General features: G+C 36.8%; 1 protein-coding gene across 2 annotated transcripts in view; it reads left to right on the top strand.

Moving 5' to 3' along the window:
* Nucleotides 1–2,509: 2,509 nt before the first annotated feature.
* LOC6651915 (Ig-like and fibronectin type-III domain-containing protein 2) overlaps nt 2,510–14,187 on the top strand; it is a 105,263-nt gene continuing 93,585 nt past the window's right edge. For both annotated transcript variants that reach the window (XM_002074360.4, XM_047011807.1), the window contains exon 1: nt 2,510–2,599. In XM_002074360.4, coding sequence (XP_002074396.3) covers nt 2,591–2,599 — 9 coding nt within the window. In that variant the 5' untranslated portion in view covers nt 2,510–2,590. The remainder of the gene's footprint in view (nt 2,600–14,187) is intronic.

Raw genomic sequence — 14,187 nt, 5'->3', positions numbered from 1 at the left:
TAGGCAATGCATACACATGCTATGGGCTTTGTAAATTTATAAGATCAGGCATTGATATTTATAATTTTTGGCTTACGTAATTTGCGGCTTATTGTTAAATCAGTTCTGATCAATCTTCAGGGCTGACTGTGTTGGTTAAAAAATTTTAAAATCGTAATCGAATGACCCTGATCCTATGATATCTTGGTATAAAAGCCTTCTGTTACCATAGGTAATTAACAGTTCTCTCCTGTAGCAATAACCGAACATCAGCTAAAAACCAGAGGGCCGGGGCTAACTTCGACCGCGTCAAAGTTTGTATACCCTTGCAACTTTTTTGGTAAATCTTTCCTTACCTATAGCCATCAAAGTGGAAAAACGTTTTATCTAAAAAAGCTGTTTCCGAAAGAACGGCCTACAATCTTAGCATAGCAAATAACGACGATATTGATCAAAGTCACTGTTTTCCACCGATCGTTCCTATGGGAGCTATATGATATAGTTACCCGATCTTTATTAAATTCGGCACAGTCGTTAATAGATATATTAACTAACAACCAGAGGGCCGGGGCTAACTTTGACCCCGTCAAAGTTTGTATACCCTTGCAAGTTTTTTGTGTAAAAGGTCTAATGCTTGCGAAAGAACGGCTTAGAAAATAACGAAGTTATTGATCAAAGTCACTGTTCACCACCGATTGTTCCTATGGGAGCTATATAATTTAGTCGCCCGATCTTAATCAAATTTGGCACAGTCATTAATAGATGTGCTAAACTGAGAAATATAAATTTTTATGACAATTGCGTCAAAAGTAACGAAGTTATTGACAAAAGTCACTGTTTTCGAAAGATCGTTCCTATGGGAGCTATATGATATAGTCACCCGTCATCTTGATCAAATTTGGCATAGTCGTTTATATGTGTAATTAACTTACCAATATTAAATTTCACGATAATAGCTCAGAAAATAACGAAGTTATTAAGAAAAGTCACTGTTCGTGACTTTGTCATTTGTATGGGAGCTATATGATATAGTGATCCGATCCGGCTGAATCCGAGATATACAACGCCTGCAGTATATACAAGCCTACATGCAAAATTTCAGCTCTGTAGCTCTTACGGTCTAGGAGGAGTTTGCGTTGATCCAGACGGACGGACGGACGGACGGACGGACGGACATGGCTATTTGAACTCGTCTCGTCGTGCTGATCAAGAATATATATACTTTATATGGTCGGAGATGCTTCCTTCTATGCGTTGCACACTTCTGACCAAAATTAATATACCCTTTTTGCAAGGGTATAAATATTTAATTTGAAAGCAATCACGTTAAAAATAACGAAGTTATTGACAAAAGTCACTGTTTTCGACCGATCGTTCCTATGGGAGCTATATGATATAGTCACCCGATCTTGATCCAATTTGGCATAGTCGTTTATATGTATAATAAACTCATCAATATTAAATTTCACGACAATAGCTCAGAAAATATCGAAGTTATTGAGAAAAGTCACTGTTCGTGACTTTGCCGTTTGTAAGGGAGCTATATGATATAGTGATCCGATCCGGCTGAATCCGAGATATACAACCCCTGCAGTATATACAAGCCTACATGCAAAATTTCAGCTCTGTAGCTCTTACGGTCTAGGAGGAGTTTGCGTTGATCCAGACGGACGGACAGACGGACGGACGGACATGGCTATTTGAACTCGTGCTGATCAAGAATATATAAACTTTATATGGTTGGAGATACTTCCTTCTATGCGTTGCACACTTTTGACCAAAATTAATATACCCTTTTTGCAAGGGTATAAATATCAAACAAACTAACTTCGGCTATGCTGAAGTTTATGTACCCTTTTAGTCTTTGGCAATAATTTTTTACATTTTGACATTTGTTTCCCTCCAACTCAATTCATCAATACACAAGCAAAACAATATTTCTCTTTTTACTACAATTTTTTCTTCTTCTTCCATCATTCCCTAAGCAAAGCACGGCACGCATACACATACAGTTTATGAAGCGTTGTGTCTGTGTGTGTATGCATGAGCTCTGTTGATTTGATGATGACGTAGTAGGCAGCACTTAAGCCGATTTATATTGCCTGTAACTTGTGCTCTATTTATCCGATCAGATTCACATTTTTGGGATCTGAGGTTTTATGTCCAATACTATCACATATCTTATTTCATGGGGATACTCCAATTTCTGAACTAGAACTATATGATATAGTAGTCCGATCCTGATGATTTTCATACTTTATTTTACCCAAGTAATACAAAGCCCAAAAAAAACGCATACGCACCGACGGACGGACGGACAGACGGACATGGCTATATCGACTCAGCTTCTCATGCTGGTCAAGAATATACATACATACATATATAGTTTATGGGGTCGGACAAAAACCAGTTTAGAAACGTAGAATATGACTGGTTTGAATTTATTCGATCGGTTAAAAAATATGTTTTCCCAAAATAATTGTTTTTTTCTTTGAGTTGCCCATTTTAATTTACCAATTCTGTATTGCAGATTTCCAGCGAGCCTACCGAATGATTTGCACGATATTTAATATACCTCTAAAGCTGAAAGAATTTAGTACCCGCATTATTTATGAGCCTCGTAAGTTATCAAAATATGTATCAAGATAATGGCTTCCATTACAGTTTTTGTTATAAGTATTTCAACTATTTAGATGGAGTTTCAACCCTTGCAAAGATATTCCGTCGATATTTTATTTTATGATGCCGTCAAAATAAACAACTTGACAAAAATTGTACCCTAAAGCGAATTGGGGTTGTTGGAAAAGGGAATGATGTTGGTAATTGTGGTGTCAGTATGAGAATGTGGGTAGTTGTGTTGTAGCGGCATGCACGGGTTGTGCCGTAAACGAAACCAAAAAAAAAGAATTTATAGACAAAACTTTCTGGCATTGCAGAAGCTTACCCTGGTAGCTAGAACTTTTTTCTTGAATAAAATATTCATAAATTTAATCCAAACAAACACTTTCCACGAATTTCGTGTGCTTTATTTTAGGGGCCTGGGTTTTGTTTTAGCGAACGTTTATCACAAGAACGACGTCAAGTATTCCCACTTTTGCAACATTTTCCGGCGGTCGTTTTTGGTTTTCAAAGAAGAAATAAACAAAATAAATAATTCATAATGCAAATAGGCCAACTAGAAAAGAGCCAACGAATGGAAATAGCAGCCAGAAGGCAGAAGGCAACGATACACGAACTTCCGATTTGGAGTTCAGTGAAGGACTTGGGCATTCTCAGAGAGCTGGATGCTAGTGCTTGTGGTATCTCTTGTACCTTGTGTTGGTGGTCAGTGTGTACATAAGCACTATTTGAGTCGAAAGGATTACGCAAACAAATTCAAATCAGTGGTAGAGAACCATTTTAATTTTAAAAGGAATTCAGTCCATTAGAAACCTTTGTTAGGGGACCTTGCCATATACTAAAATAATTTTGACAAAAAAGGAAAAGCTTGCACATATGAGTTGAATTTTTTGCTCTATGCATGTCTATATGCGATAGTCTCGAGACTAATTGTGATTACAGCTTCGCTTTCGTGTCAGATGACTTCACCCTAAACATTTCTATGGAGCAATCGCATGTTGGTCCAACGGAGAATACACTACACAGTTTTCTATACATATAACAGCTTATGCATAAAAGTGTTATGTAGACGTACTTGGTATCTGAAAAATCAAAAACAATTTCCAGTGCATTCTAGTTAAACTTATGGTCTGCAGAGCTAAGCTATTGTTAAGGGCTTTTACAGCTCAAAATAGTCAACCAAGGCTGGCAGCAAAAAGAACAGCGGAAAATGGGAAACACCGCTTACATTAAATAAAAAATGTGAAATCGTTAGGTGGTTACAATACACAGGGTTAAACTAAAATAATCAAAAAGTGGAATGCCGGAGAAAGAAGAGGAAAAGCGAACGTAATCGCCAAGAAACACATATACACTCAGCGCAGTACGGTACAAAAAAAATGCAACAAAATCGGATTAAAAAGTGCTCACGGGTTGGGGCAGCCGAGCAAAAGCCCAAAGCCAAGCGAACTTAGGTTCTTCGAGGTTCAGGCAAGAGAGGTGCGAATCGCAGTAAGGAGGTTCTTTATAGTTCAACGATGGATTTACGATGTAGCACGACTTTGAACTATATTTGTCGAGGTTCACCAAAGAACCAGAAACAAAAAAAAAAAATGTATAGAACTAGAGGGTCAGGTCTACTTCGGCCGTGCTCAAGTTTGTATTTTGTTGCAAGTTTTTGTGTTAGTCTTTCTCCACTGGTCTCAAAGTAAAAAGCCTTTCACATAAATTCTACAAAAGCGCAGCCTACAAACCTATATCAAAGTAACGCTTAAAAGAGAGTAGTCATTTGATGTTAAACAAATTTATCAACTATAACAAAATTCGATATTTTTGATAATTATAAAGTCTAATGATAGCCACATATGTACAAATTGTTTTGACCAAATTAATTTTAATGAAAATGTAAGCCCACATCCAAAATATCAGAATTTAACAAAAATACTTTTTTTGCAAGGGAGTAAAAAAGGCCAAACGTCGCGTAGTGTTATTTAAGTTGATCAGTTTAATGTGCTGGTATATGTACTGTACTGTATAATAGTCTACCCAACCCAACTGGGTTAGGGTACTAAATAAGGGCATCATAAAAGGGAGTTTAGTAAAAGCAAAAATAAGAAATTACCAATTTAAAAAAAAAAATTCATTTAGTTTTATTCGACAATATATCAAAGCGAAATTAAAAGTACAGTCCTTTTGTTGTATAGTAATAGAAACAAGTTTTTATAATTACTTGTGTTGCAAAGTGCCGTCTTTCAATTGCTGTTTAAGAAAAATTACCCTTGTCCTTGGCAAAGCATTTAAATATTAAGGGAGTTACGATTAATTGATCCGTGTGAGTAATAATGAAATAAACAAGATAGCATGGAATAATATTGAATAGTCCAAATGTATTTATATATTTTTTTGTTTTCGTCCTGTTCCAGGAGATTTTTTAAATAATTATAAAATCGATAGAGAATTAAATTTTAGGAAGCTACCCAAAAGCGAAAAATGTGAATGATATTTGATGATTCTTTAATTTTCAAGCCAAGATTTTTGATAAATGTTTATACTTTTTTGATGGATTATTTATATCGTAAGTAATCGAATGTAAAACAGGTTGAGAAACACTTTATTCTTTGTACTACTGGGTACGACATCGTTCAGACACTTATGCTGTCCTTCTGGATTCCTTGGCGTGTTTGCTGCTTTTACTGACCGTACTTGCGTGCTCGTTCGACCATTGCTGCGATGTCGTTAAACTGACAAAAGCAAAGTTGCAAGTTGCACGATAAAGTTGAAAGAACGAAAGGATGCAAAAGGTATAGTAGTTGCAAGTGCCTTTAGACTTTTCTAAAGCTCAAATAATGCAGCCGTAATGTTAGAGAATATGGAGGAAAAAATGAATAAGGGGGGAGACGAGGTAGCATAACGATAGAAAAAGCTAGCAACGGAATTGCAGTATTCTAAGAAATTTTACGGTCATACCCTCCCATCGGAGGCCCCACAAAGTCGGACTTTCGTTTAGTGTGTCGGACTGAAAAAGGAAATTACGAATTCAAATTAGCGGCACTCAATCTCAATTTAAGTTCTGCCGCCACTCAACCGCCGACTAATGCGTTTTATTCCTCATTCACTGCTCGTCCTCTGTTCAGGCCCACTTTTATGCAATTTAATCAACTTATCGCGCAAAATTCACAAGAACGAGAAATACTGCAACAGCTCCCATCCAACCCAGCCGAAGTAATCAATGGTATTACTGTTTTGCATTAAAATGCAAAGTCATTCACCCTCACCCCACGTACCACAGCCACCAGCCGGTGCACCCTTTCCCCTCGGTCGCTCTCTGCTCATTGGCTCTGTTGCTTATTTAGGGCTAATTAAGTTTTATTTAATGGGTGGCAGTGCCTCTGAAATTCTGAGTTTGGCTCGGGCGCATTCACTTTAGCAGTTTGTTGTTGTTAATAGCACGCAAAAAGAGAACAAAAATTTCCCAACATAATAGAAATTTTTCAGTACCGCTTTTTAACTTTTTACACAGTTGGCAATTGAAAATTGGGGAAGAGAGAGAGAGTTTGTAGGAAGTAAGGAGAGGCAGGATAACTTTATCTATACCCGTTTAAATCATTAAGGGTTAATTAAATCTTTGTTTTTATTTTTATACCCTTGCATAAAGGGTATATTAATTTTGGTCAAAAGTGTGCAACGCATAGAAGGAAGCATTTCCGACCATATAAAGTATATATATTCTTGATCAGCACGACGAGATGAGTTCAAATAGCCATGTCCTTCCGTCCGTCCGTCTGGATCAACGCAAACTCCTCCTAGACCGTAAGAGCTACAGAGCTGAAATTTTGCATGTAGGCTTGTATATTCTGCAGGCGTTGTATATCTCGGATTCAGCCGGATCAGATCACTATATCATATAGCTCCCATACAAATGACAAAGTCACGAACAGTGACTTTTCTTAATAACTTCGTTATTTTCTGAGCTACTGTCGTGAAATTTCATATTGGTTAGTTAATTATACTAATAGGCGACTGTGCCAAATTTGATCAAGATCGGGTGATATCATATAGCTCCCATAGGAACGATCTTTCGAAAACAGTGACCTTTGTCAATAACTTCGTTACTTTTGACGCGATTGCTTTCAAATTAAACATTTGTTAGTTTAATATATCTGGTAATGACTGTGCCAAATTTGATAAGGATCGGGTAACTATATCATATAGCTCCCATAGGAACGATGAGTGGAAAACAGTGACTTTGATCAATATCTTCGTTATTTCCTAAGCCGTTCTTTCGGAAACATTAGCCTTTTTAGCTTAAACGTTTTTTCCACTTTGATTGCTATAGGTAAGGAAAGAGTTACCAAAAATGTTGCAAGGGTATACAAACTTTGACGCGGTCGAAGTTAGCCCCGGCTCTCTTGTTTTAACTAACCTGCAGTTCTGTGGACTACCCTAGGCTTAGCTTTATGGATGGCCCATGCGATAGGGTACTGTACTACAGCTATTTTGCTTATATATAAGATATATGATATATAATCTTCCCTATTTCATGTTCTATGGAGCTGCCATTGAAGCGCACCAGTACGGCTTTGTATTTATGGCTTAAATTGCAAGTTCAACTTCATATTTATTCTTATTGTGAGGTTACTAAGATCGAACCATTTGTTCTTCCAGAAGACAAATTTCATCCTACATTAAATTTAAAAATTGATTTGCCCTTGCTTTCACCATTACTTGGTTCAAATGAGTTACCTCTAACAAGGTGCTTTCATAAGACTGACTTTGCAAGCCCTAATGAAAACATTGCTACTACCGATTGGTCTTATCTGTACAATTGTAGTGATATGAACTCGGCTGTTCGTTTTTTCTATGATACTCTGAATTCACTCTTTGATATTTGTGTGCCTCTTGGTAGGCTGGAGCGGCTTAACAAACCTCCCTGGTTCTCTCGCGAGCTATCCAATTTGAAAAATGTGAAGACACGATATTATAAGAAGTTTCAAAAAACACGTCGTTCATCAGATTATGCTCTGTATACAGTCGCTCGTTCAAAATTCATGATGCTTAATACACAATGCTATAAGAATTATCTTCAGCGGTGTAAGCTTCAGTTTTCTTCTGACCCTAAACAATTTTATAATTTTGTTAATTCTAAACGTAAGACCTCTGTGCACCCATCTTTTTTGTCTTTTTAAAATAAAGAAGTAAGTAAGTCGTCTCGCCGACTTAGGTATACCATACACCAGTAAAGCAAACATTTCAACTTTATTAAACAAATGCATTTTCACATGATTCTTACAAGCATATCTTAGTATCTCGCTCACTCAATCATACGAGCACCCTAGCGCCCCCACCAGCCAACGGCCAACTCCGGCCTTATGGAAAAACGTTTATATGCATAACTCGACTGTTTTTTGTCCGATTTTAATCAAATTTGGTATTTTGCTAGATATTAGTATATTTAAGTGTGCCAAATTTGATTACATAAGGTAAAAAAATACGGGAGATAATCAAGTTTTTCAAATTACGGGGGCGGAAAAGGGCGTGGCAAAATTTTAATACATACAAAATGTGTGCATTTACTAAGCGAATATACATACCAAATATGGTGTCTCTAGCTGGAATAGTTTATGAGATAAACGTTTTTTTTAAATTGAGGGGGCGGAAAGGGGCGTGGCAAAAATTTGAAATAAACTTGATCACTCTACATACTACACGAGTCTACATACCAAATTTGGTGGCTCTAGCTCTTACAGTCTCCAAGATCTAGGTGTTCATACGGACAGAGGGACAGACGGACGGACGGACGGACGGACAGACGGACATGGCTAGATCGACTCGGTTGTTGATCGTGATCAAGAATATATATACTTTGTGGGGTCGGAGATGCTTCCTTCTGCCTGTTACATACATTTTGGCGACTTTAATATACCATTTCACCCTATGGGTGTATGGTATAAAAAGCGAGCACTGATTAGGCAATTGCCGATATGTTTGCGAGCTTTTTCAAAACAACTTATTCCTCAACGGAATATCGAGCAAGTCCGTATCCTTATCATTTAAAAAAGGCTAATTGCATTTTCAATCCAGTGATTGATGAAAGTTCTATTCTTAGCGAACTTAAATTAGTTAAACCTGTTTACTCTCCGGGGCCAGACAGTCTTCCTGGATGTGTACTTAGGTTCTGTGCAAACGCATTATGTAAACCCATTTTAAAATTGTTTCTATTGTCTGTAGAATCTTCCTCTTTTCCATCTATTTGGAAGAAGTCGTATATTATTCCTCTGCATAAAAATGGCAAAAAGTCCGAAGCCTCTAACTATAGGGGTATCTCAAAATTGTCCGCTATTCCGAAAGCTTTTGAGAAAATTATAACTTCTCAATTGCAACATTTTTGCAGCTCTATTATTTCGCCATCAACATGGGCTTGTGAAACGTAGATCTACAACCACTAACCTTTTAGAATTTACATCAATAATTATCAAGGGGTTCAAAAATGGTAAACAAACTGATGTCATATACACTGACTTCAGCAAAGCCTTTGATTCCGTTAATCATACCCTATTACTTTCTAAGCTGAGCGACATTGGGTTTCCACCCCTTTTCCTTTCTTGGGTTCGAGAATATTTAACAAATAGAAAACAGAAGGTACTTTTTAAGTCTTCTTTTTCCGTTTCCATTTCTGTGACTTCTGGTGTACCTCAAGGTAGTCATCTTGGCCCTCTGCTCTTCACACTATTTATTAACGATCTTCCATCAGTCATTGTTCATTCGCGTGTGCTTATGTATGCTGACGATGTCAAGCTTTGTCTTACTTATAAAGATACAGATTCATTTAGTCGGCTACAAGCTGATCTTAAAAACTTTCAATCCTGGTGCCAGTTTAATCTACTAAATCTTAACACTACCAAATGTAAGGTAATGACTTTTTTCGTAACTCTCCTCAACTGGTCACTTATTTCTAAACAACAGCCCTTTAGAACGTCTAAATAATATGAATGATTTGGGCGTACTTATGGACCATAAGCTAAATTTTAACATCCATATTTTCACCACGGTCACAAAGGCCATGAGTGTCCTGGGTTTCATTAAAAGATGGTCAAAAGAATTTGATGACCCCTATACAACTAAAGTTCTTTTTACTTCGCTTGTCCGTCCTATTTTAGAGTATGGATCTTGCATTTGGTCACCTCAATATGAGTCGCACCAGATTAGACTAAAATCCGTTCAAAAGCAGTTCTTGTTATGTGCTCTTCGTGGCTTAAGCTGGGATCGCAATGTCAATTTGCCTTCGTATTCTAGTAGACTTCTCTTGATTAACCTTCCGTCCCTAACTAACCGTAGAATTATGCTTGGTGTCATTTTTATGCACAAGCTCCTAATTGGTGATATCGACTCGCCTGAGTTATTAGCTCAGGTGAATCTGTCGGTACCATGTAGACGGAGTAGACATCCTTTGATACCTTTATCCCTTAGTCGTTGTTCTTCTAACTATGCTATGCATGAACCTTTTAGGGTCCTCTGCTCTGATTACAACCTTCTATCCCCTGTAATCGGCTCAGAGTTTTCTATTAATATGCTTAAAACATCTATCCTATCCCATTTAGTTAATAGATAGCTATAGTATTATTTGTTTGTCTGTCTTTTCTATTGTGTATTTTGTCCACGCGATTCGTGCCGTGCGTTATACGGCTGCACGCCTCGGTCGGTCGGGTGGGAGGTGGGCAGTTATCTGCTTGGGCTCGCGCGTAACAGGCTTTGTCCTGGTGTCGTAGGGGCCACTTGAACGTACTGCGCATAGTATCGTCAACGTCCGCTATACCTCTGGAGAAATTTTTATATTCCTTTTGGTTGCCAAATTTGTAATTAATTATTATACCATTGAGTGGCTGATGGTTCTGCTTCCGCTCATTTCACAGACAGTGTATGTTTTAGTATAGTAAAGTTGATTGAGTGGAAGGAGTTTCATTTAAAGTAACTTACAATTAAAATAGGTATAAACATGGACAAAACACTGACTTTTGACCAATCGTTCGTATAGTGGTCCGATTCTTAAATCCGAGACTTACAATGCCTGTAGTGTCTAGCATAACTGATATTTTTAGGAATTTGTGTTGATCCAAATGAACGGACACACAGTGGGCCAAAATGTCGTTTTTCTTTGTTTTTGGCATAAAATCTATATAGTTATCAAAACAAAACTCAGTACTGATGTTACACATATGTACGTATAAAGTAGATTTATGTTATCCATCTTATATCGATATTAAAATTGTTGTAGAATTTGATGTTAAAAATATCAAAGAAGCTAACTTCGGCATAGCCCTTGCAGTCTTTGGCTATAATATTTTTACATGTCAACATTCTATTTCTGCAACTCAATTCTTTTATATACAGACAAAACATTTAAATTATTACTCTTTTTACTCAACTTATAACGCACCGAAGGAGACGTTTCCGACCCCATAAAGTATATATATTCTTGATCAGCATGAGAAGCTGAGTCGAAATAGCCATGTCCGTCTGTCCGTCCGTCCGTCCGTCTGTGCAAATCAACTTCACGCCGCCATCTTAAAAGCTATCGGGATAAAACTTGATATTTGAGCTACTTATAACCCGGAGCAGATAAAGTATGAAAATTGTCAGGATCGGACCACTATATCATATAGCTCTAAAAGAAACATTTTCATAAAAATTGGACTATCCCCATGAAATTTACTAATATGATAGTTTTGGATATAAAGCATCAGGTCCCGAAATTTCAAACAGATCGGATAAACATAACACAAGTTACAGTCAATATAAATCGGCTCTACTAGGTCATTGCTTGAAACCCACAGAGCAGCTGCACACGCATACACACACAGACGCAACGCTACTACTCCAATTTCTTCACCGATGTTTCTTCTATGACTATATGATATAGTGGTTCGATTCTGACAATTTCCATACTTTATCTTACACGGGTTATAAGTAGCTCAAATATTAAGTTTCCTCCCAAACATCCGACCAATTTTAGGTCGGAGGTCGCAAGGGTATACAAAATCAAAACTGTTTTTATGTTATGAAATGTTGATGTTATTTATATGTATTTATTAAATTCCCAATAACAGAAAAAGCTTAACCAAAGTGTTTGTCTTTTGTAGACCATAACTTATTTGGCAGAGGGTTGTCCCACAAGTAATAATAAATGTAAACCTGAGGTAGAACCTATGTATAAAGTTGTGTTAAAAACTTTTTATCCTGGTTTGGCCGAACACTTAAAGGTGTACGTAAATGCTCCAACTCAACTCTATAATGACGTATACGCAATGTACTCTTGTTTGGATGGTAAGGGTAGCAAAATAGTATAAATTTATTTCCATGTTCTATGCTATTTGTATTACTTATTACTTTATGCCAGACATAAGTGTACTTTATAGTTATGCCATGCACCCATAGGGTGAAATGGTATATTAAAGTAGCCAAAATGTATTTAACAGGCAGAAGAAAGCTTTTCCGACCCCATAAAGTATATATTTTCTTGATCAGCATCAACAGCCGAGTCGACCGTCCGTCCGTCAAATTTTTGGTTGCCATTGCCAAATTGCCATTGCTTGTACAGATGTACTAAATAAAACGATTGAAAAAAAATATTTGGAAATTATTTTTAATTTTTTAAACAAACAAAAAATTGCTGTGCCAACTTAGCGATGTTCTCAAACCGCATACTCGAGCAGCGAGTGGGTATAATTTACATTTCAAACGAAAACGAGTCACCTGTACGCCCAATATAACTGACAGCCAATATTCATGGTCTGTCTAATATATACTAGGTACACAAACATATACATACATATGTAAGTAAGCATGTGCATACATATGTACGAACATACATACATATGTACACTCGGTAGGTAGGTTACACACCTATGCATATCTTTTCGTATTTATATACACATATGTATGTATGTACATGTGTATATGTATATTTAGAGACCGGTTTGCAAAACATTTCTTTGAAGTGCATACAACTATACGATTCACACATAGATATATATATTCCCTCACCCTTTAGTGTGCGAAATCAAATACTCAGAAAAACGAGTTTGGTTTTTGTTCTTTTTAATAAACTGGCCCGACCAGGCATTTGAATATTTATGGATTCTCGTCTACTGCAATACAAGTAGCTCGTAAATGCAGTGGTATATTAGTGATTATATTGAACGAAATACCGACAGCTGTAAATCGTGAACATCATATTGTATTTTATACGTCTAACCGAAAAATTGTACCAGATATGGTAAGTTAAATGAGAATGAATTAAATTAAATTATAATAAATAAACACAAAAATTGATTGCCCTAAACAATTAACTCAATCTACATATGTATGTACATGTATGTACACAATCGTTGTTGTCGAACAAGTGCTTGCTGTGTAATTTTAAGCATTCAAGGTCAAGGTAGCTCGGCCTACCAGTGGCTTCTGCCCAGTATACAGCAAGCAGTCGGTCAGTTAGGCAAGTGCCCGTCCCCCTCCTTACCCTCCGTTCACTAAGCAAACCAGTTAATAATTCCACTTTTTGGAACTGCGTATGAAACTGGTCAAAATATCTAATAACCAATCCCCAAGAATGATTTCCCCTTCAAAATGCCCTATTCCACCTCCAAAAATTTGTGTTTCAAATGTTCAAATATCGTTTGAAAGTTTTCAAATTTGTCAAAATTAAAACAAACAATACATATTCCTTGCAATAGCCGATGGCAGAAATCTTAAGTAAATCATTTGCAAATGCTAATCTGTAATCTGCAACACCTATTAAAAACGTTTATCCAAATATCAAATAAAAAATTTGGGATTGAAGTTGAGTTGAATTGAAAAAGTGGAACATCTTGAAAACTGTTTTCTTGAATATCTCATAACAAGAGCCAAGCAACAAAAACTAAGACAACACACAAAACACTTTTTCTGTCTGTAAACTAAAGTAGAGAGGTCGCGGTCAAAAATACTTATAAAGACGATGATTAATATACTTATGTTTATATGTACGCATGTTCGACGATATGTGTTTATGTTGTCGACCAACATACATACATACATACATACATACATTGTTTGTATCCCCCATCATTCCTTAAGTCAGGCGCCCGAAGTCCAGAGGGTATGGTCTCTAGACCCGTAGTAAGAGTGTCTGTCTGCAAGGTAATATGTTAATTCATGCGGGAATCATTTAAATTGTTCATCTTTAATGATGTTAATAGCTTGTAATTAAGCGCTTATTTGTTGTTGTTTGTACGGACTCTAGCTTCGTCTTTGTCTTCGTTGTATAACCGCCCTTTACTTCTATCTTTCTCTCTCTGTCCTTCTTTCTATTTACTTGTCTGCCTCTATCCCTCCTTGGCTTTCTGTGGTGCCTGCATGTAATATGTTAATGCAATTTATAAAGGGACTAAAGGACCTTTGCCTGAGTCGTTGACGCTACGCATTAATAACGCTGTCAGGTGCATTAGTGTTATATTATAGTGAAATACTAAAGAAGGTGATTTTGAGACGCCGATAATGGACCTATATATGTAAGTGACATTCGTCTTAAGCTGTATCAACTTTATAGTAGACATTCAACGGCTTACTTACTCC

The sequence above is a fragment of the Drosophila willistoni genome, assembly GCF_018902025.1.
Source record: "Drosophila willistoni isolate 14030-0811.24 chromosome XR unlocalized genomic scaffold, UCI_dwil_1.1 Seg106, whole genome shotgun sequence".
Lineage (NCBI taxonomy): Eukaryota > Metazoa > Arthropoda > Insecta > Diptera > Drosophilidae > Drosophila > Drosophila willistoni.
Note: the sequence above shows the minus strand (reverse complement) of the source record. Positions and strands in the feature narration are given on the sequence as shown.